At 35.8% G+C, this 24,263-nt stretch overlaps 1 protein-coding gene across 1 annotated transcript in view; it reads left to right on the top strand.

Moving 5' to 3' along the window:
• The first annotated feature begins 10,097 nt into the window (after positions 1–10,097).
• LOC143237181 (CUB and sushi domain-containing protein 1-like) overlaps positions 10,098–24,263 on the top strand; it is a 53,944-nt gene continuing 39,778 nt past the window's right edge. Inside the window, exon 1 of the mRNA XM_076476157.1 lies at positions 10,098–10,213. Coding sequence (XP_076332272.1) covers positions 10,158–10,213 — 56 coding nt within the window. The 5' untranslated portion in view covers positions 10,098–10,157. The remainder of the gene's footprint in view (positions 10,214–24,263) is intronic.

Below are 24,263 nucleotides of genomic sequence, written 5' to 3'. Positions count from 1 at the left end.
TGAATCACAAGTGAAATAAAAAACTCAAGATGGCTGCAATGCCCCATAACGCTTAAGAAACAAGAAATAAAATATTGTAATGTCTACAGGTTCTCTCTCTACACGAGACATCAGATAATTTGAGACCGAAGGAAATTTGTTCGTTTCCTTTCCAACAATTTCTTTATAAAATAAAATTGTGATCGCAAGAAAAAATACGAAATGATTAGATAGGTATAAGACAGATGGAGGAATTTCAAAAACTGTGGATATCTATTTTATCAAGAAGTTTCCTTGGTTATTCTTCTGTTTCTTTACTCAACCCAACCAGTCTACACCAGAGATTCAGTGATTACTTTCGAAATTACATCTCCGTGGTTTAATCAGTTGAATAGATACGTATCGCGTTGCACCTGGTTTCCTGTTCATTGACTTTCTGTGTATGACAAGCCGTGCGCTGGAGAAATTGCTGAATAAGATTAGGAGACAAAAACTGGGTGTTACAGGGAAGAGATTTTCAGTACAAGTTGTATACACTAATTATTCCATGTATAACTATTCAACTATATCGATTTATGGTAACGAACTTCGTAAGTTTCGTTAACGTGATAAGTTATCACGTATATTTTTTTATTTTATTGGATACAATTGTCATTCAGTTTAGAAAAACAGTCAGACTGAATAGAAGGTGTAAAGGCTCGAGCAATACACAGTGATACCGAATGAAATCAGGAACATAAACGATATTAACTTGTAAAATAGGCCAGGCATATTCTGTACTTCAAACACACCCAGCAAAAACTGCACAGTTACCACAACTTCATGTAGGTGAATGTCATTACTAAGTTACTTTATCTTAAAGACAGTGGAAGAGACACAAGCGAGTTGTATAGTTGTTTTACTGTTATTTCAAGGAAACAAAAACCAATATTAAGATTATATTAAGTTGTAAATGAAGTTTGGTTAGTTTTGAATTTCGCACAAAGCTACACGAGGGTTAGCCGTCCCTAATTTAGCAGTGTAAGACTAGATGGAAGGCAGTTAGTCATTACTACACACCGTCAACTCTTGGACTACTCTTTTACCGACGAATAGTGGGATTGACCGTCACGTTATAACGCCCCCACAGCTGAAAGGGCGAGGATATTTGGTGAGTCGAGTGCCTTAACCACCTGGCCATGCCGGGCTTGTAAAGAAAGTAAAAAATAAAACAAGCAAAAACAAGCTCCACCCCACCTCAAAAATATAGAACAATTGCCTACTTAACATGCGGTATTAAAAGATTCAAGCGACTCAAGAAAAAAAACAAGTCAGTTTCCGGTTATTAGGGGGCAACAATGAGCGGGAGGGAGTATTATACGATATGTTTCTAGTTATTTATTGATGTTTAGCGTATCTGCCCGAGCAGATAGGTATCAAAAAGCTTCTAAAAACAAACGTTTACATTTGTAATCCACTCGAAACATTCAATTTTATAAAATTTCATCGTTTTAATTTCCAAAATACCCGAGACATAACAGTCATCCTACACGGGGAGAACAAAACGTTATCTTCTCTGTTTGGTGTCCGAAAATAATTTCCCTCATTTCTTTACTAACAATTTAATATTTGATTAACTGTTCATGATAAACAATCGTCTTTTGAAAGTTTTATTGTATTGTAATATTAAAATCAAATTGTTAAGGTTCATTTTACAACTTGTGACTGTGTTCCTTCCGTGAGACATCGCGCTATCGACATTCCCACTGTTGTACTTACTCTATTAAATAAAATGAGCAGTGACAACCTTGAGTTATCCTGTCTTGTATTTACAGTCTTTACTACTCTCAGCCTCTAAAGAACCTAAAGAAGTATAACAAAACACATGTCAAATTTCTTGTCTCGAACTGCTGTCTTTCTTGAGCATGCAGGATACTGCGTCAAAATGAGGCGGGTACGTAACGCACATATTATTATAGTACAAATGCCTTAAGCTAGAAGAGCGTGGGTTATAGACTGGTGATTTTCGTGGCTGTACATCACAATAAGTAGTAATAATTAGCATATTTTCCTTAAAGGACGGTACAAAAGTGTTTTAAATATTATTATCGCTGTTTTGATCTGTTGTCACGAGCAACCACTAATCTGTGGTACATTTCTTTAGTTTTATTCCCTACACGGTTCTTTATTGCATCTTATGAAATGTGATTCTTTCTTCCCTGTTCTTAATAAGTATAATTCGACTTCCAAAATTATTATGTCAGAAAAGGTTTACAATATAGATATAATGCTTGGTTGGTCGAGCACTCGTCTAGCATAAGAGAGGCCTGGAATTATAAACCGAAACAAGGAAGTATATATAGCAGAAAAATATACCACATTAGTACCATCCAACATTGGGCCCAAGGATGAGCTTTGTTTGTGGGCGGAAAAGAATAAACTAGTTTGAATAATGACATACGCTAGTCCTTTTATTTCGGTTCAACAATCGTCTATCGTGCGATAGATCTCTGGATCGAATCCAAGGCAAATAAATGTGTAGTGAAACAATAGTACAGATATAACTAATTTCAGTTAAACGTTGACACAACCAGGAACAGTGATCGAAGAGACTCGTTGTAGTATGTAACCAGTGGTTTCATATAAAGACAAATATATTAGATCCGTTGAGAATTATTACTATAACGGCTGAATACGTTATATTAATATAATTTTCAAGCCTCACCACATCCAGTCATGCTCTGTCTGTCAACTGTGCATCATACCAACATTCTTGCAGCGTACACACCATTTCTACATTTTTCGTCAACCTTCTAGTATACTAAGACGACACTTTCCTACCGCACGTTCCAACAGTCAATTAATTGTACAGAAATCCATAAGCGCTACGTCAGTTGACTTGACCAGTATCTTACCTATTGAATAGTATTAGTACCCATTTCCTTCTCAACGTCCTCAGGTACGCGCCAGTTGAACGGATATCGAAAAAAAAGCACGTGGTTTGTGAAGCCAAAGGGAAATACTTTTCGACTATGTTGACACTACTGCCTGAGGCTTTTGCCACGCACCTCTGTGTTCGTGGGTTCTGACCTGTTGCTACAGCTGAAGTATGTCTTGTTCTAAGTACCTTTTGGATTGTTCCGGTGTCCCAAGTTGATCTATATTCTTCGTTTTGCAATGCCATTAAGTACAAGGGATTTCCCAGTCTTGAAAATTCTACATTCCCAATCTGAACACGTTATTATGATTTGAGTGAATAAATATTTTAATCTTGACTTGACACATCCTTCACAGAAGCGATCATTTTCTGATAACATCATATTTTATATAAAAGGCCAAACAGTGCGAAAACGTAGTTACGATAAATCTGTTCCTTTGTATCAACTGTGGTTGTCACATGACTTATTGGTTTGCTTATAAATAATCGTTTAATATAACTTACTCAATCCAGTTTAACTAAATGTGGTTTAATAACTATTGGTCATTACTCCGATACTACTGGTACGGTGAATAACATCACTCCGACCCAGTTTTCTTTTCTTTTCAAAATAAACAATCCACAAAACTAATCCCGTTGGTTTAGTTTACTCTATGAGCTTAATGTCAAAAATATTCAAGTTATTATAAGTTCAGAAATGAAAACAAAAATTCCGTTAACAAGAGTTGCCCTTTTCTATAGCCCACTCTTTGTTCGTTTATGTTTTTTTACATGTGTAAACGAGAAAATATAATTATTTGGAAATTTTATAATCGTTATATATATATATCAATGTGTTTGTATGAATCATTTATTTTTAATTCATAACGGTATATCTCGAACGTTTAATCGTGAAAGTTACCTGAGGTAAAAAAAAAACTTTGTGGTGACTTGGAATAAAAAAAATTATACAGGAAATAGAGTCGTCAACTGTCTCAACATTAATGAAATTATTTTCAGGAACTTTACAGTCATGAAGCTTGTTTCGCGACAAGCAATGTAGCAGCGGATTACATGTATGGTTTTTTTGTAGACAAGTAGCTTCAGTTTATATGTATAGCTAATTGTGTAGACAAGTAGCTTCAGTTTATATGTATAGCTAATTGTGTAGACTAGTAGCTTCTGTTTATATGTAATGTTTGTTTAGTAGACAAGTAGCTTCAGTTTATGTTTATGGTTTGTTGTGTAGACAAGTAGTTTCAGTTTATAGGTAAGGTTAGTTGTGTGGACCACATGAATGAAATAAATGTATAACCCATCAGCCAGTTTGCGTACTTTTGGAAACAGCATAGGTATCAGTCTATAGGGTGTATCCCGTCTAATCTTGTATTAACCAGATTAAATGAAATTAGTATATTCAAGAAAACAATAACAACTTCAGTGAATTTTTATTTCATTTTACTTCACGATACGACTTACACCTTTGTCGAGGATTTTTCAAATTAGCTTTTGTAACCTCTGATGTTCAAAGACCCTAGACAAAGTCGTGAACCTAAACGTGTGGTGAAACATAAAACATTTCTCTGAGCTTGTGTTTTCTTCAGTTAGCATTTTAAATTTTAAAAACTAACAAAATTATAATAAATATTTATGTACATTCAAATGTGTGCATCAAGTTCTACTGAAAATCCATATTTCCAATCTACCAAAGTGGTCTACTTGTAGAGCACAAATTCGATTTAAAACATTTAAAAACATAATTTGTGCATTTATATCAAAAGGATTTATGTTAAAGACTTTGTAAACTGAAGAAGAAAAAACATGCACATTTTGTTTATGTCTCACTTTTAATCCTTCTCAAACACTAAAACGGCGCAGATAACCCAATTGCTTTTTGCCAATAAATGCCTAACAACCAACCAGACATAAAAACTGTATAGAGTTTATACACATCTTTATACGTAATAATAGATAACTATTCTAGGCTTCCGCTCATAAGTGATCAGATGGCATACCATTTACACCTGCACCACAAAGGACAGCGTTTTCAAATATCCAACTGCTTCTTAAATATATATTCATGTATGATAAACACCTCAATTAAATATGTAAAAGATATTTCAATGCGAAAAAATTCTTACCGTTCGTAAGAGGACAAAATTAATAAGGACTTCACTATAGCGTTAAGATATCCAATAATTTGTACCTTCATAGAAAATACATTTATTAAAAATTACATCACCCTAAACCCTTCATCGATACAGGTTTTGTACACAGGTTTGAGGATTCTGGTAATTATATAGCTTTTATCGAGTATAACTTAGTAAAAATCGAATACTGTGGTGTTTTTGATTGTTTTTTCTTTGTTGCTTTCTTTAAATCGATGTGTCTAGATGGCGGTAGAATATGAGATTACGAAGCACTCCGTGTTTTTGTTTTAGTCCTTTAGCGAATCCAAGAATAGATTAGGCCGTTACGTCATCTTTTCTTCACTGAAATTCGCACTTTCGTGAGAAATGTCGATTCATAATTAATTTGTGACTTTTTAGACATCCTTTACTTAGTAGACAAATGACAATTACTTTTATCGCCCTTAGAAAGTTTTATACCAAACAGATGAGTGAACTTTGACAAGTATGTGATTTTTACGTCGTAAAAATATCACCCGAAAGATATTTGCAATGATTTTGTTGTTGTTGATATCCTCGCTTTATAGCAAAGACGCTTTGAGCTATCTGCTGTGTCCCAGATTTTAGCCTTGCAAGTCCTGCAAGTCAGGCCTGGCATGGCCTAGCGCGTTAAGGCGTGCGCTTCGTAATCTGAGGATCGCGGGTTCGCGCCAGAGTCGCGCCAAACATGCTCGCCCTCCCAGCTGTGGGGGCGTTATAATGTAACGGTCAATCCCACTATTCGTTGGTAAACGAGTAGCCCAAGAGATGGCGGTGGGTGGTGATGACTAGCTGCCTTCCCTCTAGTCTTACACTGCTAAATTAGGGACGGCTAGCACAGATAGCCCTCGAGTAGCTTTGTGCGAAATTCCAAAACTAACTAACTAATTAACTAATTAAAGGGCGCTAAGTACTCTGTATTCCCACAAAAGAAAAAAAAGACAACATGGCTCTGGTATAAGCCTTCGACATGATATATATATATATGAACTCAAATAAATATAGACTGGTGATACTTCCACGTGTAATTATTGGGTATTGTGTTTCACAAATATTAAACATTTGATATATGAACTAATGCCTTGCGATTTGACTTTCAAATTATCACACTGCGCCCTCTAACACTTTCCTATAAACGAAGTGCTATAACACGACAAGCGTCTACTGGTACAACTTATTAAATGACCATTTACCAATCTAAACGTACTTACACAAACAAAATAAATTACGTGATTTGTTTTACCTACAAGTTTTACTGGCTGAAGCAATCTTTCTAATTTTTGAAACAATAATGAAACCAATCACACAAATTTCCATTTCTTTGAACAGTTATTTTTCTTTCTTTATACAGTTATATCACAACTACATCAACCTTTGTATAGTCAACTTCTATCCACTTGTTAATCAAAATGAGACATTTTTATATGATTTTCACCTGTAAGTAAGGAAAATACACTAGCCCGAATAGAAATTCTATTAGCCCAAGTCTTTTTCATTATAGTGATAAAATGATTGTAAATATATATGAATACTTGAAAATTAAGGCTGAAGAATAACAAGGCCCTAATTAATATTCATGTCACCCACACTTCCTCCAAAGAGGTGAACAATTATGGACTTATTTCGTTCGTAAAGTCAGTTTTTCTGAAATACACGCTCTTAAAATTGGTGAAATCTTTGATAGGTTTAATACTAAAACGCATTCTGATATTTTAGTTGTAAAAGGATGAGAGTTTTATATAATGAAAGAAAATCTTTACACTTTATTTACAATAATGCAAAAGACATGAAATAGTCTGAACATAACTTTTGGCTTAATATAAAAAATAATTACCGGTTTTTGTATATGTGTACATTACTACCAATACGAAGATAAATAGCGACTTACATTAGAAGCAGTTAAGGAGACCAAAAATAGCTTAAATAGATACAAAAAAACATGTTGTTGTTTTGAATTAAGCACAAAGCTCCACAATGGACTATCTGGGCTCTGCCCACTACGGGTATCGAAATCAGCTTTTTAGCGTTCTAAGTCCGTAGACATACCTCTGAGCCACTGATATAACAAACATGTAGCACCCTGAAAACATAACTGTTAATTATTTCATGCACATATACTTACGCACTAACATTAAATGATAATGAACTAATCACTTCTTAGGTTTTGTCATATTCAGTACAATAAAAATCCACTTAAGAAGTATATATTTTTGTATTATGTTTGATATGACTTAAAATTAATAACGTGGCATTAACAATATGTTTCACGAACCATCAACTGCAAGATTAGCTTGGTGTACTATACCTAATTACACTGTCATATTTCCCCCTGCCATGTAACAAAAATCTTAAAATCGGGCCTACCTAAGTTATACGTAGATTCTACAGATAATAAAGTACAGCTAAGCAGGCTAATCCAGTAATTTCTACCGCGTAAGGCATTCACGAACACTATGAAAAATCACCTTCACACAAACTTATACATTTTCTGACTTCACATGAAAACAAAAGCGGTTTTGTTTCAATACAATAGCGAAAGTGGCGCCAGAAAAGAAGGATCACAGACATAATGTTTCACTTGGCGTAAAATGAGGTAGCTTAGTACTAATACAACATGACCATAGATGTTAGACTTGCCTAAACTTTTTAATCCCTAACGGAAAGGATATTATAGGCCTGGTATTTTCAAAGCATTTCTCTCGTGTGTGTATATATATATATATATATCATAATACTTGGGTAGAAATAAAGCGTGCCTCAAGGATGATCGGAGATAGTAGCTCTCTATAAAGGAACTTTTTGTAAGGTTCTATAAACGTGACAGTAAATAGTATACAAATGGAAATGAGAATGGTGATCTTAAAGCAATTGAAAACAAGATAAAATCTCTAATTTTAAGGACAAATTGTCAGTAGGAAAATTAATTATAGAAATAACTTTTCAAAAGTAAATTGTTATTTGAACTTGTTTCTTTATATGCGGATAAATAAATATGTTTCAAAATCTCTAATTAATTTCTTTTTTGATTAAGAGAATTAATTCAGCCACATGCTAGTTAAATGGGAACTTGTAAATAACACAGTCAAATGGAGTAAAGCTAATAACAGGACATTATCACCGCATCAATAAGAGTATTAAGGCCGATAGTCTTTTTCGAAGTGTATCGTACCTAATTCAAATATTCTGTCATTAATAAGAAAAAAACAAACAAACTTATGTGATCTATGCGAGATAACATTACACGTATCCTGTTAGTGTTGTAGTAATACGAATTACTGTGCTCTGCGGTCTTTGTAGCCTGGGTGTTGAAGTTGCAGGTACGGTATGAAAATCCATTTATTCATATTCCTAGATAATTCTGATAAAACTTCGTATTTTTATAGATTTTCAATGACTTAACAAAATCTCTTCTAAGGCGAACGACGGAGGAAGCTCACTTGATATCAAAATTTAATCAATAAAGAAAATTATATGTTTCAACAATATTCTACAATCTCAAGCCATTTATTTCTTGCCTTTTAGCTATAGCCCTAAAAGCAAATCCTATCATTACAGGGCTTCCTCATACTGATTTCTTTTTGTCTTCCCCCTTCTGCACTTTCTCTTTCAAGTAATTTTCTATCTCACTTGTTATCAATATTTCGGTTCACTTAACTCCCCCTCTACACAAGCAAAGCAAAAAGTGACAGAATGGTTTCTGAAAATCATTAATTATCACTTAGATCCCTATCAGGGATTTAAAGAAAAAGATAAATCGATCATCACAAAGATTTAACAGTGATTTGCGATGAGTTTCTTCCACTAAAGCCACTGAATGTCCATAGTTAGACCTCAAACTTTAAGGTTTAAGCAGGAAACTTAACAATAGTATTAACAGTTATTTCACTACTTACAGTTGTGACGACGACTGTATTACCAATAGTATTGACTGTAACTTTATAACGCCCTCACGGCTGAAAGGGCGAGCATATGTGGTGCGACAGGGATCCGAACCCGCGACCTTCAGATTACGAATCTAGCGCCTTAACCACATGCCCATGTGGTGTCCGACTTGTCAGTTGGTGAGAAAGGACATTTCAATACATACAAGTAAAGAAAACACTTTTCAAAAATAGGAAGTAAACATACGAATGGATAATACCAACCCCAACAATACAAACAAGGGATGACACAAACGCTATCCATACTATCTTGTTTACACTGTTTTTGAGGATTCATATTATCCATCTTTACACTTACTTCCTTAAAAAAAAGTTTTTCTTTACTTTTTGCTTGTTTGTTTGTTTTTAATTCAGTGTTTCAATAGATAGTGGAAGGTTGTATTTGCAAACAAATTTTATATACGATGAGGTTTTAACTGTAATATTTATTATTTATCTATTATTGATTGGTAATTAATTGGTAGGGATTTTCCTCTAGTCTTTCACTGCTAAATTTGAGACGGTCCGCCCAGACAGCCCTCATGTAGCTGTGGGCGAAATTCAAACCAAACCATTTTGTCAAAACATCGTTTGCATAAATAACGTAATTAAGCTGCTCCATTTGTTTATTAATTCAACAAAAATACGAGGTAAGAATTACGTGGAAATATAGCTAACTATAAAGACTTGTATTCGATTCTAGTAGCCTATTTTCTTCATCAGCATTTTTCATAAAAGAGACATGAAGTGTACAGAAATGAATATCCGGCAAATTTTTCTCGAAGAATAATTTATATCTTATAAATCATAGGTATAATATAACAATAAATGATAAAAAATGAGGATTTTCAAAACTCAAAAAGTACAGTTATTATATAGTTATTATGGGTAATTTGTTGCGATTGAAGAGGTGGTTACGCAAAACAAAATGGTTAGATATCTAGCAATATTACATTTAATATTTAAGTTCCTGCTTTATTTTTATTTGCCATTTTTTGAACTTAATTCTAGTGAAAGATTAATAAAAAAAACTGTATAAAAAGTACGATTTAATTCAGTGTACATTGGGTGATATCTTTGTTCTTATTAGTCCTAATGCAATAATAAAAATAAATTTATATTCCTGTAGCAGCGATACAGTGCCCTCTCCCGGCAGTTTCTTTATATTCCAAAGTTTCATTGTCTCAGAAGGATATGACTCCCGGTTCATTTGCCACCTACATCTGTGACGATGGCTATGAATTATTTGGGTAAGATTGCAGACAGTATTTCGTTAAGTTCATTAAAGTATTTTTTTATCGTCTAGGTAAGGTTCTTATAATTTTATTTTGAGATGCTTAATTTCAGTCCTAAGATTATAAAGGATTTACGGTAAGATTTCATTTTAAATTTTATTGTCTGGGTTTAGAGTTTTAGGAGTGTTTGTATTGAATTTTATTTTATGTTTAACAAGGGAACGTAAAGTAAAATATTTAGTGGTCAAAATCAATCACTGATTTTAACTACCGGTGTGCAGCGCACATTTTAAAAGTCGCGAATTAAAATTGTTGTTATTGTTTGCTCGAATAAGGGCTACTTTTGTCAATGCAACCTTTCTTTGGGAATATTAACATATGATTTAAACTGATAGTTTCTGTCTCCTTCTACAGTTCCTGTGTTCACTGCCGAGTTATATGCCATCCCTCTTGCCCTGAATCATACAGAAGATAAGTACTACTACACTAACAATGGTCTTTACAGCAACTCTCTCAGCTCTCTATTGGTGGTGGAATCGCTTCACGTTAATTTACACCTTGTTTTCGTCGATATTCAAAACCGACTGGACTGGCTCATTTCTCTTCTTCATCTACTTTTATCTGTTTTTCTGGATACCGGGGCACGTCGGTATTCATGGGAACGAGCTTGCTGACACCACAGCTGAGTCCATCTGCGCATGCGTTGTCAGAGCTCTATCAAGCCTGTAAGAGGACGATGGTCCTATAATCAGGCACAGCTTTGCGCCAATTGACAGTCGATTTGTCTTGAGTAACTTCATAACAAACTTTTTCCAGATCAAACCTTTTGTTTATTTGTTTTACCGTCTAGTTTCTACAAGGATCTTAGAGAACACGTTGTCCTGTGTAGCCTACTCATAGCCATTGGTTTTTAACTCATTGTTTCCTTTTATATGGCACTAAGTAGGTTTGGTTTTTGAATTTCGCGCAAAGCTACAAGAGGGCTATCAGCACTAGCCGTCCGTAATTTAGCAGGAAAGGCAGCTAATCATCATCACCCATCATCAACTCTTGGACTACTCTTTTACCAAAGAATAGTGGGACTGACTTTCGCAATATAACGCCCCCACAGCTGATAGGGTAAGCATATTTGATTGATGGGGATTCGAACCCGCGACCCTCAGATTACGCGAGTCAGGTACTATAACTACCTGGCCATTCCGGACCGAAAAGTGGTATACCTGTGTGTTTGAAGTTAAAAAACAAACCAAAACAAAAATTTACCGACGTTTTCACTATTCAGGAAATTAATTCCAACTTATGTTTCAAGCATAATAGCAAAGGTATCATGCTATCCACGTCGTTCATTTCTTTAACTTTACAGGAATGGCGAAACGGTATGCATGTGTGCTATGTGTCATTAGGTCTCCTTAACACTGAAATAAATTTTCCTTAATGTTTGCTCCTCCTGGTGAGCTTTTCCAATATATTATATAAGATCTTATTATGATTCTGAAACCCCTGAAAGTCTCCTGGCGATCAGAGTTGGGAAAGTCATCAGTAAAACAGTAGCAGAAAAAAACACACTAAAAAATGAGAAAACGAATTAAGTAAAGGGGTTTTAGGAACCCCTTGACACAAACTCAAAAACCTCATGAAAGTTTCATGGTAATTAGTGAGCAAGAAGTTGGAAAATTTTCGTTAAGAGCAAATAGAAGCTGTTTTATATTTGATCAGAGATTGGTAATGGTTGATAGGTCCTGTCTGATTAGTAAGCCAGTATTCCACTCCTTACAATATAATTTAAAAGTACAAATTAAAATCATTAACATGTTTTCTAATATACACGTCAATACATTATTAACTTGCTATACAAAGTATATATTCACTGAGTCATCATAAATGAGTGCACTGGTAAAACGAAACACGAAATTAGATCATCGTCAGTGGTACAAAGAATTGCGAAAAATTTATAAAAGGACGAAATTCTGCTAAATAGGTTACTTCGATTTTACTAATTAATCGTTTATTTTTTTCTCGAAAACTTCCTGGTGATTCTGAGGGCTTATAACGAGGGTTTCGATATCCGTGATAGATAAGGTATAGATAGCCCACTGTGAAACTTTGTGCTTAATAACAAACAAACAGTATAACCTAACTTCATTCCTAAGTTCGTCTACATTTACAAATTTAGACTTTCAGTTTCTAAAAGTTTCAGAAATAAATTCATTATGAAAAATAGAAGTTAGGACTTCATGAATGTTTTTTAAATCATTTTTAATAAATACCACCAGACGTACTTCCACGGGGTCCAGTAAAGTGTTCTGGTTCAAAAGTAAATAAAACCAAAATTAAGAGAGACAAATATCTTGATTTCTTGCTTTTAAAGTGTATATGTCATGCTATGTTGTAGCGTACAGTATACATAATCCTTCTCGTGATTCACGACATGCGCACATTTTACTGACGTCACGACAGAACAAATTGCAGCGTTAAGCGTCAATTATATGATGTCATTCTAATTTCTATTGACAAACAACACATTACTCTTCCTGTAGTGTGTAGATAAAATTTTAAAGTAATTTCATAAAATTCTTCATCTTTTCCTGTCAGATGCACTAACCACAAAACTCTGTCACTGATTGGATATAATTATTGTTCCTAAGCATTCCTCTAGCGTTGTTTCTCTATTTTTAACTGCTTGTTTGAAACTTTGTCTCCCTCTTAACCTTCATCTTCCAATGGGTCTTTTTCTGACTGGTATTTTGAAAAATTCTCATGTGTAAAGAATTTTTAAAATGGAATAAAAGTTTATTTAGATATGTGTGGCATTTTGAAGTTAAATATGTTCTCCATTTTGAATCTATTTTTAATTGGTAATAAGATAAATCTGTCAACAACAATGAACAAAAATATTCACACTCAGTGTTTCTGTACTTAGATTCTTACACCGTTTCAACTCAATGTTTCTGTACTCAGGTTCTTACACTATTTTAACTCAATGTTTCTGTACTCAAATTCTCACAGTACTTCAATTCAATATTTCCGTACTCAGATTCTTACACTATTTTGTGCTTGTAATTTCTGTTCCATACTAACGAATTTAAAATGGGAATTTAAATTATTATCTTAAAATATCTCAAGATAATATTTTAATCCTAATGTATGTTTTGGTGTATATACTATAGTTAGATTACGTAATGACTTTTATGAGTTCTCAAAACAAAATTATTAGTTAATTTCATATTCGTCTTTCAAATAAGTAGGTCTCAGTATTTGTCTCATTGTAATATTTAGTCTTGTCCAGATGGTTAGTACCAGTTTAAAAACCGGTGAGCCAGTGCACCATGTAAAAAAGAAAAGGTATTCTTGGAATCGTTGACACTTAATAATTAAAAGAAATAATAAAAATCGAAATTCTACTGCTTTAGTTAGTTTGTTTGTTTTTTATTTCGCGCAAATCTACACGAGAGCTATCTGCGCTAGCCGTCCCTAATTTAGCAGTATAAGACTGGAGGGAAGGCAGCTAGTCATCATCTTGCCATGCTGAGCCAATTATGATTTGTAAGACATATTGTTTACATTGCAATCATTGTTATATTGTGGTTGAAACATTGTTTTCTTACAATCTTGCGCGAACTATATACTTATGTATCGCTGGTTTCTATTTGTAGAGTGTTTCAATCTTTGATCGTCTAATTTATTCGCCATTTTCATACGCACCATTCAGAGACGGTTTTTCTAGGAATAGGCCAATAGCTAAGATAGTTTTATCGCTACTTGCTAGTTAATGCTGATTTGGTAGGTATACTGTCTAAAAATTATTGTAAGAATGTGATCACACCACAGACGAGTATCTTTGTTTGCCCTAACCATTTTTCAGAACTTTCAGCCTAATGACCCTTACTTCTATTCTTCACTGGCACCTACCGGTCATTACCACCACTTGCGTGCGATCAAGGAAATCACATTTTACTAGCGCGTACCTCCTGACGTTTTTTGTTGTGTTTAACTGCACTGGACCATGGCTAATAACTACTCACCCGTCATAAAGTATCATCATAGTGAATCAACTGGGCTAAACGCCAACATGTAGAACCACCTTTTGTGATTCTCTTCCACGGTAACACCTACACTACATCCTGCCCTTGGGTGAACGATGCAAAATTCCTTGGTGTCACAATGAAAATATAAGATATATACATATATAAAGGTACATTTTTTCTACATCTTCACAGAGGTGTATTAAAGATAGCTTTAACATACTTGCAAACCAGATGTAGAAATGTGTAAGCTTATGCTAACCTTCTTCATAACACAAAGATTACTTGGTACAACTATTATGACGTTTACATATACTTCACGCTGAAGTTCTATGTCATGCTCACCTGGATAGAGGAGATACTCGTTTTAAGGAATGGGTACAGAATTCTATAAAGTTAGGATAAGAAGGGATTTATCCCCTTTAAATATGTACGAGGTCTGTTCAAAAAATACGCGGACTGACGTCATAAAACAAAATGTACTTTATTTAGAAGTTACAGGTCTGTGACCCCTTCAAAGTACTCTCCTCCCCAACGCACACACTTATCCCAACGGTGTTTCCACTTGTTGAAACAGTCCTGGTACGCTTCTTTTGTAATGTCCTCCAGCTCCTTCGTCGCATTTGCCTTAATCTCGGGAATCGTCTCAAATCTTCTTCCTTTCAAGGGTCTTTTGAGTTTGGGGAACAAGAAAAAATCGCAAGGAGCAAGGTCAGGTGAGTAGGGGGGTGGGGAAGAACAGTGATCGAGTGTTTGGCCAAAAATTCACGATTTCTGAGGGCTGAATGGGCTGGAGCGTTGTCGTGATGGAAAAACCAGTCGCCACTCCTCCACATTTCTGGCCTTTTGCGACGGATGGCGTCCCTCAGACGTTTCAGAACTTCAATGTAGTAAGTCCAGTTGACTGTCGAGCCTTCGGGGAGGTACTCGTGGTGAACAACACCCTTAGCATCGAAGAAAACTGTCAGCATCACCTTGACCTTGGATCGAACTTGGTGAGCTTTTTTGGGTCTGGGAATGTTTCACACATCCACTGGGACGATTGGACCTTCGTTTCAATGTCATAACCATAAACCCATGATTCATTACCTGTTATGATCCTTGACAAGAAGTTTTCATCTTCTTCTGAACGATCAAGCAGTTCCTGACAAACCAGGACGCGATGGGCTTTTTGTTCGTCCGTCATCAGGCGTAGCACAAATTTTGCAGCAACGCGGTGCATCTTCAATTTTTCGGTCAAAATCTCGTAACAAGATCCAACTTATATCCCACACTCTTCAGCAAGCTCCCTGACAGTCAGACGTCGATTTGCCCGCACCAGGGTGTTGATTTTGTCGACGTGTGGGTCGTCAGTTGACGTGGAAGGACGTCCAGGACGCTCATCATCTTCAATGGACTGTCGACCATCCATCAAACGTTCATGCCACTTGAAACATGCCATACGCTTCATAGCAACATCACCGTAAGCCGTGTTAAGCCATGTTTCAGTCACAAATTTTCCAAGTTTAACACAAAATTTCACAGTAAGTCGTTGCTCCTTCAGGTCATTCATTCTGAAATCCGCCAGACGAAAAAAATCGCACTTCACTTAAAATCGCGTAGCTAATACACAAATGAAGATATCTGCAATCGGGAAATGGCATCGTAATCAGCTGATCTGTGCGAACCTAGCGACACCAAGCGGATTCCTTGGAACCAACTGGAGCCGCGCAATTCAAACAGTCCGCGTATTTTTTGAACAGACCTCGTATAATGAGAATGATTGTTAACAACGGTAATCAATAGATTGTGAGATACCACACTAAGACCTTGCCACTGTGATATCATTGTTATCGTGATTTTGATTATCGTGCTGTGATAAAGACACCATTCCTCTCAATCCTAACAGTCGGTTAAGTCAACAAGTAAAAATAGAATATGCCTACACATTTAAATAAAGATTTTCGTGATGATGAGAAACCTACTTGAAGTAAAAATGTATTTCAGAACGGCTGGTACGGATATTAACACTTTTACTAATAAAGCAGAGAACAGCGTTTTTGTTAACCTGAATTCCCATAGTGACAGTCGATACATTGTACATTTAGCATCAGATGGCTAAGAACCAGTAAGAACATGTTCTTACGAACCGATGCGAACGGGCTCAATCCCACCACTGCTCGTTATAACTATATAAACTAAGCAAAATCATCTGTGTGGTTCTTCTCAAAATAACTCGAAATTAATTAGAGTATTTCCAATAAATTAAGAAGAAAATTAATATTTTTAACTACAGTGAATGAAAATAAAGTTGTTCGTCAATACCTAATCACTGAAAAAATAAAAATAAATTTTAACTGTTTGTAAATTGAGCTGTGCGGCCCGGCATGGCCAAGCGTGTTAAGGCGTGCGACTCGTAATCTGAGGGTCGCGGGTTCGGATCCCGGTCGCGCCAAACATACTCGCCCTTTCAGCCGTGGGGGCGTTATAAAGTTATGGTCAATCTCACTATTCGTTGGTAAAAGAGTATCCCAAGAGTTGGCGGTGGGTGGTGATGACTAGCTGCCTTGTCTCTAGTCTTACACTGCTAAATTAGGGACGGCTAGCACAGATAACCCTCGAGTAGCTATGTGCGAAATTCCAAAACAAACAAACAAAATTGAGCTGTTGTCACACGACTTTCCCGTTAGAAACAGTTAAACGAACACAAAAGTCTTGATTTTTCCTTACAGTTTGTCGCAGATACGCGGTAGATGTTTTATCGTGCTCCAAATAAGCACTAGTTTATAAAATTGTATAGTTCATTGTTAAACGCCTATTAACTTCTACAATGGGTTGCTTTTCACTAAACGACAATATTTTCAGTTACTTATTTCCACAAATTTTAAACTAAATGCCAAATTTTAGTCATATCCCAAAGGTTGTTATCTATTCATTTCTTTTTCATAAATATGATTTTCTCTGTATTTGTAGATATGTTTGTTTTTTTTAATTTCGCATAAAGCTACTCGAGGGCTATCTGTCCCTAATTTAGCAGTGTAAGACTAGAGGGAAGGTAGCTAGTCATCACCACCCACCGCCAACTCTTGAGCTACTCTTTTACCAACGAATAATGGGATTAATCGTCACATTATAACGTCCCCACGGCTGAAAGCGCGAGCGTGTTTGGCGCGACGGGGATGCGAACCCGCGACCCTCAGATTACAAGTCGCACGCCTTAACACGCTTGGTCATCCTGGGTCATTTGTAGATATAGTTAGTAATAAATAACGACGTTCTTTCTGTTAATTTACACTAGATGAAGCACACATATTGGAAAACTGATTTCCGTGTCAATTAGTTGTTCATTGTCTTTAATATATTTAGTATCAAGTATTCAGAAACTTAGGCCACACAATCAAGGAGGTGTGATTATTTATTCTATTCAGCTTATTAAGCGCTAACTTTTATCTTTTATCATTCTTGACAGAAATAAAAGTCAAAGTTACTTGCTTAAACACGTCGCCACAAATGTTTAGTTTTGTGTTTAATGGTTTAGATTTTTCATATAGTGACTATTTTTAAGAACTAACATATTACTGTAATTGATATAGTTTTAAATAATGCTTGGAATTGTGTAAAGACCTAGGTCACCTATTGACTCTATATTATGTTGAATTTAGAAATCATTATAAGAAATTGCAACCTAGCGGCAAACCGAAAATTAACTTCTTATTAAGGGTTTCAAATAATTAATGAAGTGTAAATTATCTCGAAGTTGACAGGTGGCACAAAGTAATATATATATTTAATTAACCAAAGGTTATTCTTACAAACGTACTTCTTCTACCAGTTCTATTAAGTCTTAACTCAGTTGCGTTATTTATTTATTGTTGTTGATTTTGTATTTTTTTTCTGTTAAGTGCAAAGCTATACAATGTGCTGTTAGTGCTGTGCCCACCTTATAGCTAAGCCACTGCAGGCAATTCACTTATATTTCGAATGTTAAGATTACTGGTTAATAATATATCTAACTTAGATGCTTGCTAGACATAACTAGTTATCACAATAACTTCAAGTTCTTGACTTTGTAAGAAAACGGTATAAATATGAATAATCAGTGATGAGTTAGGCATCAGTGCCAGTCAGTTCAATGTTAGAAAAATTGCTCAATGAAAGCTATTATTACATCTGTTCTCTTCAGTTACACGGTGAGTTATGTATTAATCTGTAAAAAAAAATTATTTAAATCGGATATATATGTCTCGAGATTTATGTTGAAATGTATTTGAAGTTTGGCCTATATTTAGTTATGAAGTTTATGCTGAAAAGTTTATTTTAGAAAGTAGGCTTAGAAACATGTCAGTAGAAACCATTTATTGAAGAAATATCTCATATTGTAACGTGGAATGAACTTTATTTAAGTCACCAAATAATCCAAAATAAGCTGTCAACGATAGAATACTTTACAAAACTGCGTTTACGACTAAAGATAAAAAAACATAAACTTTCGTGTAATAAACTGTATTTTTCCAGTACTTTTTATTAATTACCGTATTTTACGTCTTGTAAGACCCATCTTTTCTTTTAAAAACACCTTGAAAAATTCCTATGCGTCTTCCAAGACAAAAGTAATGGATTAAGGCAACAGATTAATTTAGGGTCTACTCAAAACGGCCTCTCATACAGATCGTAATTTTACCACTTACCAATTACAAGTATTTTCAATAGCATAAAACATTCAATTTTACTAATATTGTCACTATACTGTAAAAATATGTATTTGACTGTATTTACTCAGTAGGTTGAAAAAAAGTGAAAGCTAAGAAAAAAAAATTTTTCTTAGAACTGTCTTCACAAAATTAGGGTGTGTCCTCCACCATGTAACGTCTTACAAGGCGTAAAATACGGTAGTTTAAGTGAGATTTAGGCCAATGCAAAGTTTTGTTGTTTTTCATTGTCTTTAACGTATTTAATATCAAGTATTCAGAAACTTAAACTACCGTATTTACTGAACTTCGGTTGCAATAAATTAAGATATATAGCTCTAAGTTGTTTAACAAGTACTGGAATTTTATTTGCAAAGTTTAAAAATTATAAGCTGAAATTATTTGAATAGCCAACGTTTCTCTCCAGTTCCCTTCCTTCCTTCTGCTGGTGCCCTCGATAAAACAAGAACAAAAACGAATTCCTCTTGTTTGCTCCTCAGAAAGACATAATGTACTATCTTATGAGTGTGGGCACAACACTCACTGCCTACTTGGTATAATTCTTAAATTTAATGTGTTACTAAAAATGAAACCAGGCATCAATTTGATTAACAATCTCAAAAAGTAAACTCATATAACACCTTTCTCACGGTGTATCGTGTTTATAAAGTAAACCCAAGTAACATCTTCCTACTGTAAGTTATCTTTTGAAAGTAAAATCATGCTACCTTTACGTCACTATATTATTCCGAGGAATAATTTCATATATGATTTTGTTACTGTGTGTTATCTTCTGAAGGTAATATTTTCAAATGTATTAATTCGCACTAAACACCAATTTCAGAACCTTATCCTTTTATTTATTCCACCTTTCTCATCTTATGCAATATTTTGCTGCTAAATTATTTAGGTTTATTTATAGTTATATATCTAACTATTTATCTTATTATATTACCGAATAACTGCCTTCCTATAATCAGCTGCAGACGATGAATATATACATATAGTCTGGTTCAAAATATTATTACAGGCACAAGCACCTGAACTATGCCTGCTAATAATTCCAAATGTGTTCATATGCTATTACATTGATGCATAATTGAAGACACAGATTGTTTTCGATGATAAAAATATTTTAATTTTTCTTTTTTCTTGTGGGGAGGGACATGTATCTTGTCATCGCGTTTTTGAATAAGGTACATACAAATATACATACACCTAGTGTCATTTCCGTGAAGAGCTCTGAAAGTATGCTAATTCAAAACGTGAATATTCAAAATGTTCACTTAAGAGCAGTTTAAAGTTCAGTACAGTCTTATTCTGTATAATTAAACCAAAATCCAACTGCATTTACTAATAATATCGAGAAATACTAATACCAAAACCCAATCAGTAGTTCGAAGATGGGTTAGCACCACAACTTTTCCCAGTGTAAAACGTTTCATAACAGCTAACTGTATTTGATTAAAATCATAAATTATCTTCTTTTTCTGAATATTTTAATTTTGTTTTCGCATTGCTCCGACTCTCCAGTCACAAACATGGAATTATGCTGACTACCAATGTTCTGATTTTGACGCTTACATCACTATGTCCACCTGTCATAGTAAAGGCAGGTTATCTGAACTGTAAAGTACAGCCATACATTCCCAACCCTATCAGATGTTTCTAGTATCAGCAGTTCGGTCACGTAAAGACATCATGTCGTGGTTCTTTAACATGTGGTCGTTCTGGTGACAAAGACCACGACGCTTACAAGTACGAACTGGAACCACACTATTAACTCAGAGGCTTGGAAATTATTGTCTCTCACTCCATCTAGGACATATGTTACTACACTCCATTTCACTGCTACAGTGGGAGTGCACACAGATCTCTCCTTACCTTCAGCAGAGTCGTTTTCAAATCACCTGAAGAGTCTTTTCACCTTCCGTTATTAAGAGAATTGACAAGTCAATGTCTACTTCCATCTCTGTCCTCACCACTCCTTCCAGTGGTCCCCTTAATCCACATCCTTTGGCTCCAGATTCTGGCGTTTCTTTGGGTCAATCTTATTATCTGACCCCGAGATGCAGAACGATTATTTTTTCAAGCCTGCAGTTGCTGGAATCTTTGTCCGCCAACAGAAACCTGACTACTTGACCCAGGGCAGAATCTATGGAGGTTGAAAAATCTCCTTCTAATAAAGAAAAACGACTTAATCGTAAATCGAAAGATTCTACATCTAAATAAAAATGGCCATATTGATACAGTGGAAATGTCGAGGTTTTCCTTCAAATGTAGATGACATTAAGGAATAAATTGATTCTTATCATCCTGTGTGTCTCGGCTTACAGAAAACGTTTTTGAAACCTATCAATGCAATCACCTTTTGGCAGTTTTCTTCGTACAGAAATGATAGTTTGGATAATGGACAAATGCATAGAGAAGTGGCACTTCTGGTTGATAAGCATGTGCCCACCCTGTATTTATCACTTGATATACCCTTGGAGGCCGTAGCCATCTGTGTTTCCTTGGGTCATACCATTACTATTTGTTCTCTCTTCCTGGCTCCTGAAGAGACCTATGATCAGCCAGACTTAATGTCTCATTTAACAGTTACCGTTTCCCTTTTTAATCCTGGGAGATTTTAATGGACATAATCTCTTCTGAGGTGGTCCTGATATTGATGGAAGGGGTCATTCCGTAAAGTGTATGCTCTTGGTTCACAACCTTTCTCTCTTCAATACTAGTTCTTATACTTATTTTCATGCACCTAGTCAGTCTGGTATTGATCTATGTAGCTGCTCCCCTTCACTTTCTCTTACTTTTCTTCAAGGGTTGACAGTGACCCATGGGGTAGTGATAATTTTACTATCACTTTGATAGAGACTGGCTCTTATTAATGCCACCCAAACCGCGTGCCTGAGTGGAAGATGAACCAGGCCAATTGGTCCTCTTTCACTGTTCTCTCGGAACTTGATCCTGCTGTCATCTGTAAGCCATCAGTAGATGATTGCATGGTAACAGTGATTGATTGTATTATCCAGACAGCTACTCAATGTATTCCTAAAACCTCGACACATTTTCACGGTGTCCTCATCCAAGATGGAATCCTGCTCACCTTTTATAGGTATCCCACGCTTTTAAATTACATGGCTTTTCAGAGAGCACGTGCAAATGCTCGACAGATAAGATATCAAAGCCAGAAGGAATCTTGGATTAAATACACAGTTGGCATTTCTTCTACCACTAGTTCCAAATTCATATGGGACAGGATTTCCAATCTTGCTCATCAATGGCCAGGAAGTTGCTGATGCCAAGAGCATAACCTATTCTCTCGGCAAAAGCTTTTCTTGTGCATCAAGCACATCTGCATCATCCTCCACCTTTTTAGCAATTAAGACTCGGGCAGAACGATCAACTCTTTCCTTTTGAACTGATCATTTATATGACTATAATTGCCCCTTTACACAGGTAGAACTCAAGCTTGCTCTTCATCAGTCTGGCAGTATATCAGTCGGGACCTGATGATATTCACTATGAGATGCTGCACCATCTCTCCCTTCTGCCTCTCTTGCTATTCTTCTGGTTGTTTTAGCCAGATCTGGTAGGAGAATGCTTTTTCTGATGATTGGTGCCAGGCTATTGTCATCCCTTTTTCTGAGCCTGGGAAAGATTCCAAAATTCCTTCAAACTACCATTCAATTGCTTTGACAAGCTGTAACTATAAGATATCAGAGAGGATAGATAATGTTTGTCTTGTTTGGTTCTCGACTGAAACAACTTCTTCTCGCCCACCCAGTGTGGGTACTCCACTGTAGGCCACCTGATTCCACTTGAAACGTCAATCAGGGAAAACTTTATCAAGTGACAAAATCTTGTTTCTGTATTTTTTTCTTGAGAAGACTTGTGATACTACATGGGGGCATGATATTTTGCGACACCTCTACTCGTAGCCATTTGCTCATTTTTATCAAATATTCTTAAAGAACCAGCGATTCTTAGTTTGTGTGATTCGACACTTTTCCATTCTTTCTGACAGGAACTTAAAGTCTTTCAAGGCTGTGTCTTGAGTGTCACACATTTCAGTATAAAAATTAATGCCATCACAGGAGAACTCCACCCTACAGATGCAAATGGTCTCTACGTCGACGAATTGAGCATATCGTATCAATCATCGAGCATGAGGTTTGTTGAATGGCACCTACACACTGCCCTCGTCATTTACTAAAGTGGAACACAGCAAACAGTTTTACTTCTTCTCTCTATAAAATCATTTGCTAGCATCTTTGTCACCAACGAGGTATTTGCTCCAGTCCCAAGCTCTGTCTCATTGAAGTTGTGCTTCCTGTGGTCCCTGAGGCAAAGTTCTTGGAACTTATATTTGACCTAGGCTGACTTTCATTCCACACATCAAGCAGCTATGCATCAAGAGCACAAAGGCACTGAACATCCTCTGTGTCCTCCCTTCCATTTATTGGGGAGCAGATCGATGTTCAATGCTAAAAATCTACTGTGCTCTCATTTAACCAAATCTAGACTATGGGTCTCTGGTCTATGGCTCTGCCAGGATCTCGGCCTTAAAGATGTTGGACCTCACTCACTATCTGGGCTTCATCTTTGCACGGAGGATTTCCACACTTCTCCAGTCCAGAGTTTGTACATTGGCTCTCAGGAACCTCCTCTACACCTCCACCATTTGCAATTATATACTCCAAAACTGTATACTTCAAAACTTTGATCTTTACCACAGCATCCCACCTGAGATTGTGTTTTCCTTCCGCAGTGAGCCACACTTTTTCAGAATAGACAGTCTTCCATTGTTCCTTTTGGCCTTTGTATCTAGGTACAACTAGCTGAATTGGGTCTTTCCTTGGATGACGTTACTATCTCTACTGGTCAGCCCACCCCACCATGGCTTATTACCATTATCACCTATGATCTTTATTTGCGTTCTTGGAGAAATGCAGGTACTCCTGACTAGAATTACCGTCTTTTCATTCGCAAAACATTTTTCTAACCACTCTTTCATTCTCATTTATATAGATGGTTCAACATCAAGTGAGTCTGATCTCTGCCATGATATGTTGTGGTTTCGTGGTTACACACAAGATCCCCTCTATAGTTTCTGTGATCAATGCCAAATTGTACGCCATTTCTCTTACTCTGAATCATGTATAAGCTATGCGGTACATGAATTGTACTATTTATACTGACTTGTTTAGCTCCCTTCTGGCTCTCGTCAATATTCAAAACCTACTAGCCCATTTATTTTTATCATTCTCTTCTTTCCAGTTCTTCTGGATGCCAGGCCATGTTGGTAATCGCGGGAACGAGTTCGCTGACACCACAGCTAAGTCTGTCTGCTCTGGTGCTATCACTGTCATAACTGTT

This window comes from Tachypleus tridentatus, chromosome 13 (genome assembly GCF_004210375.1).
Source record: "Tachypleus tridentatus isolate NWPU-2018 chromosome 13, ASM421037v1, whole genome shotgun sequence".
Classification (NCBI taxonomy): domain Eukaryota; kingdom Metazoa; phylum Arthropoda; class Merostomata; order Xiphosura; family Limulidae; genus Tachypleus; species Tachypleus tridentatus.
Note: the sequence above shows the minus strand (reverse complement) of the source record. Positions and strands in the feature narration are given on the sequence as shown.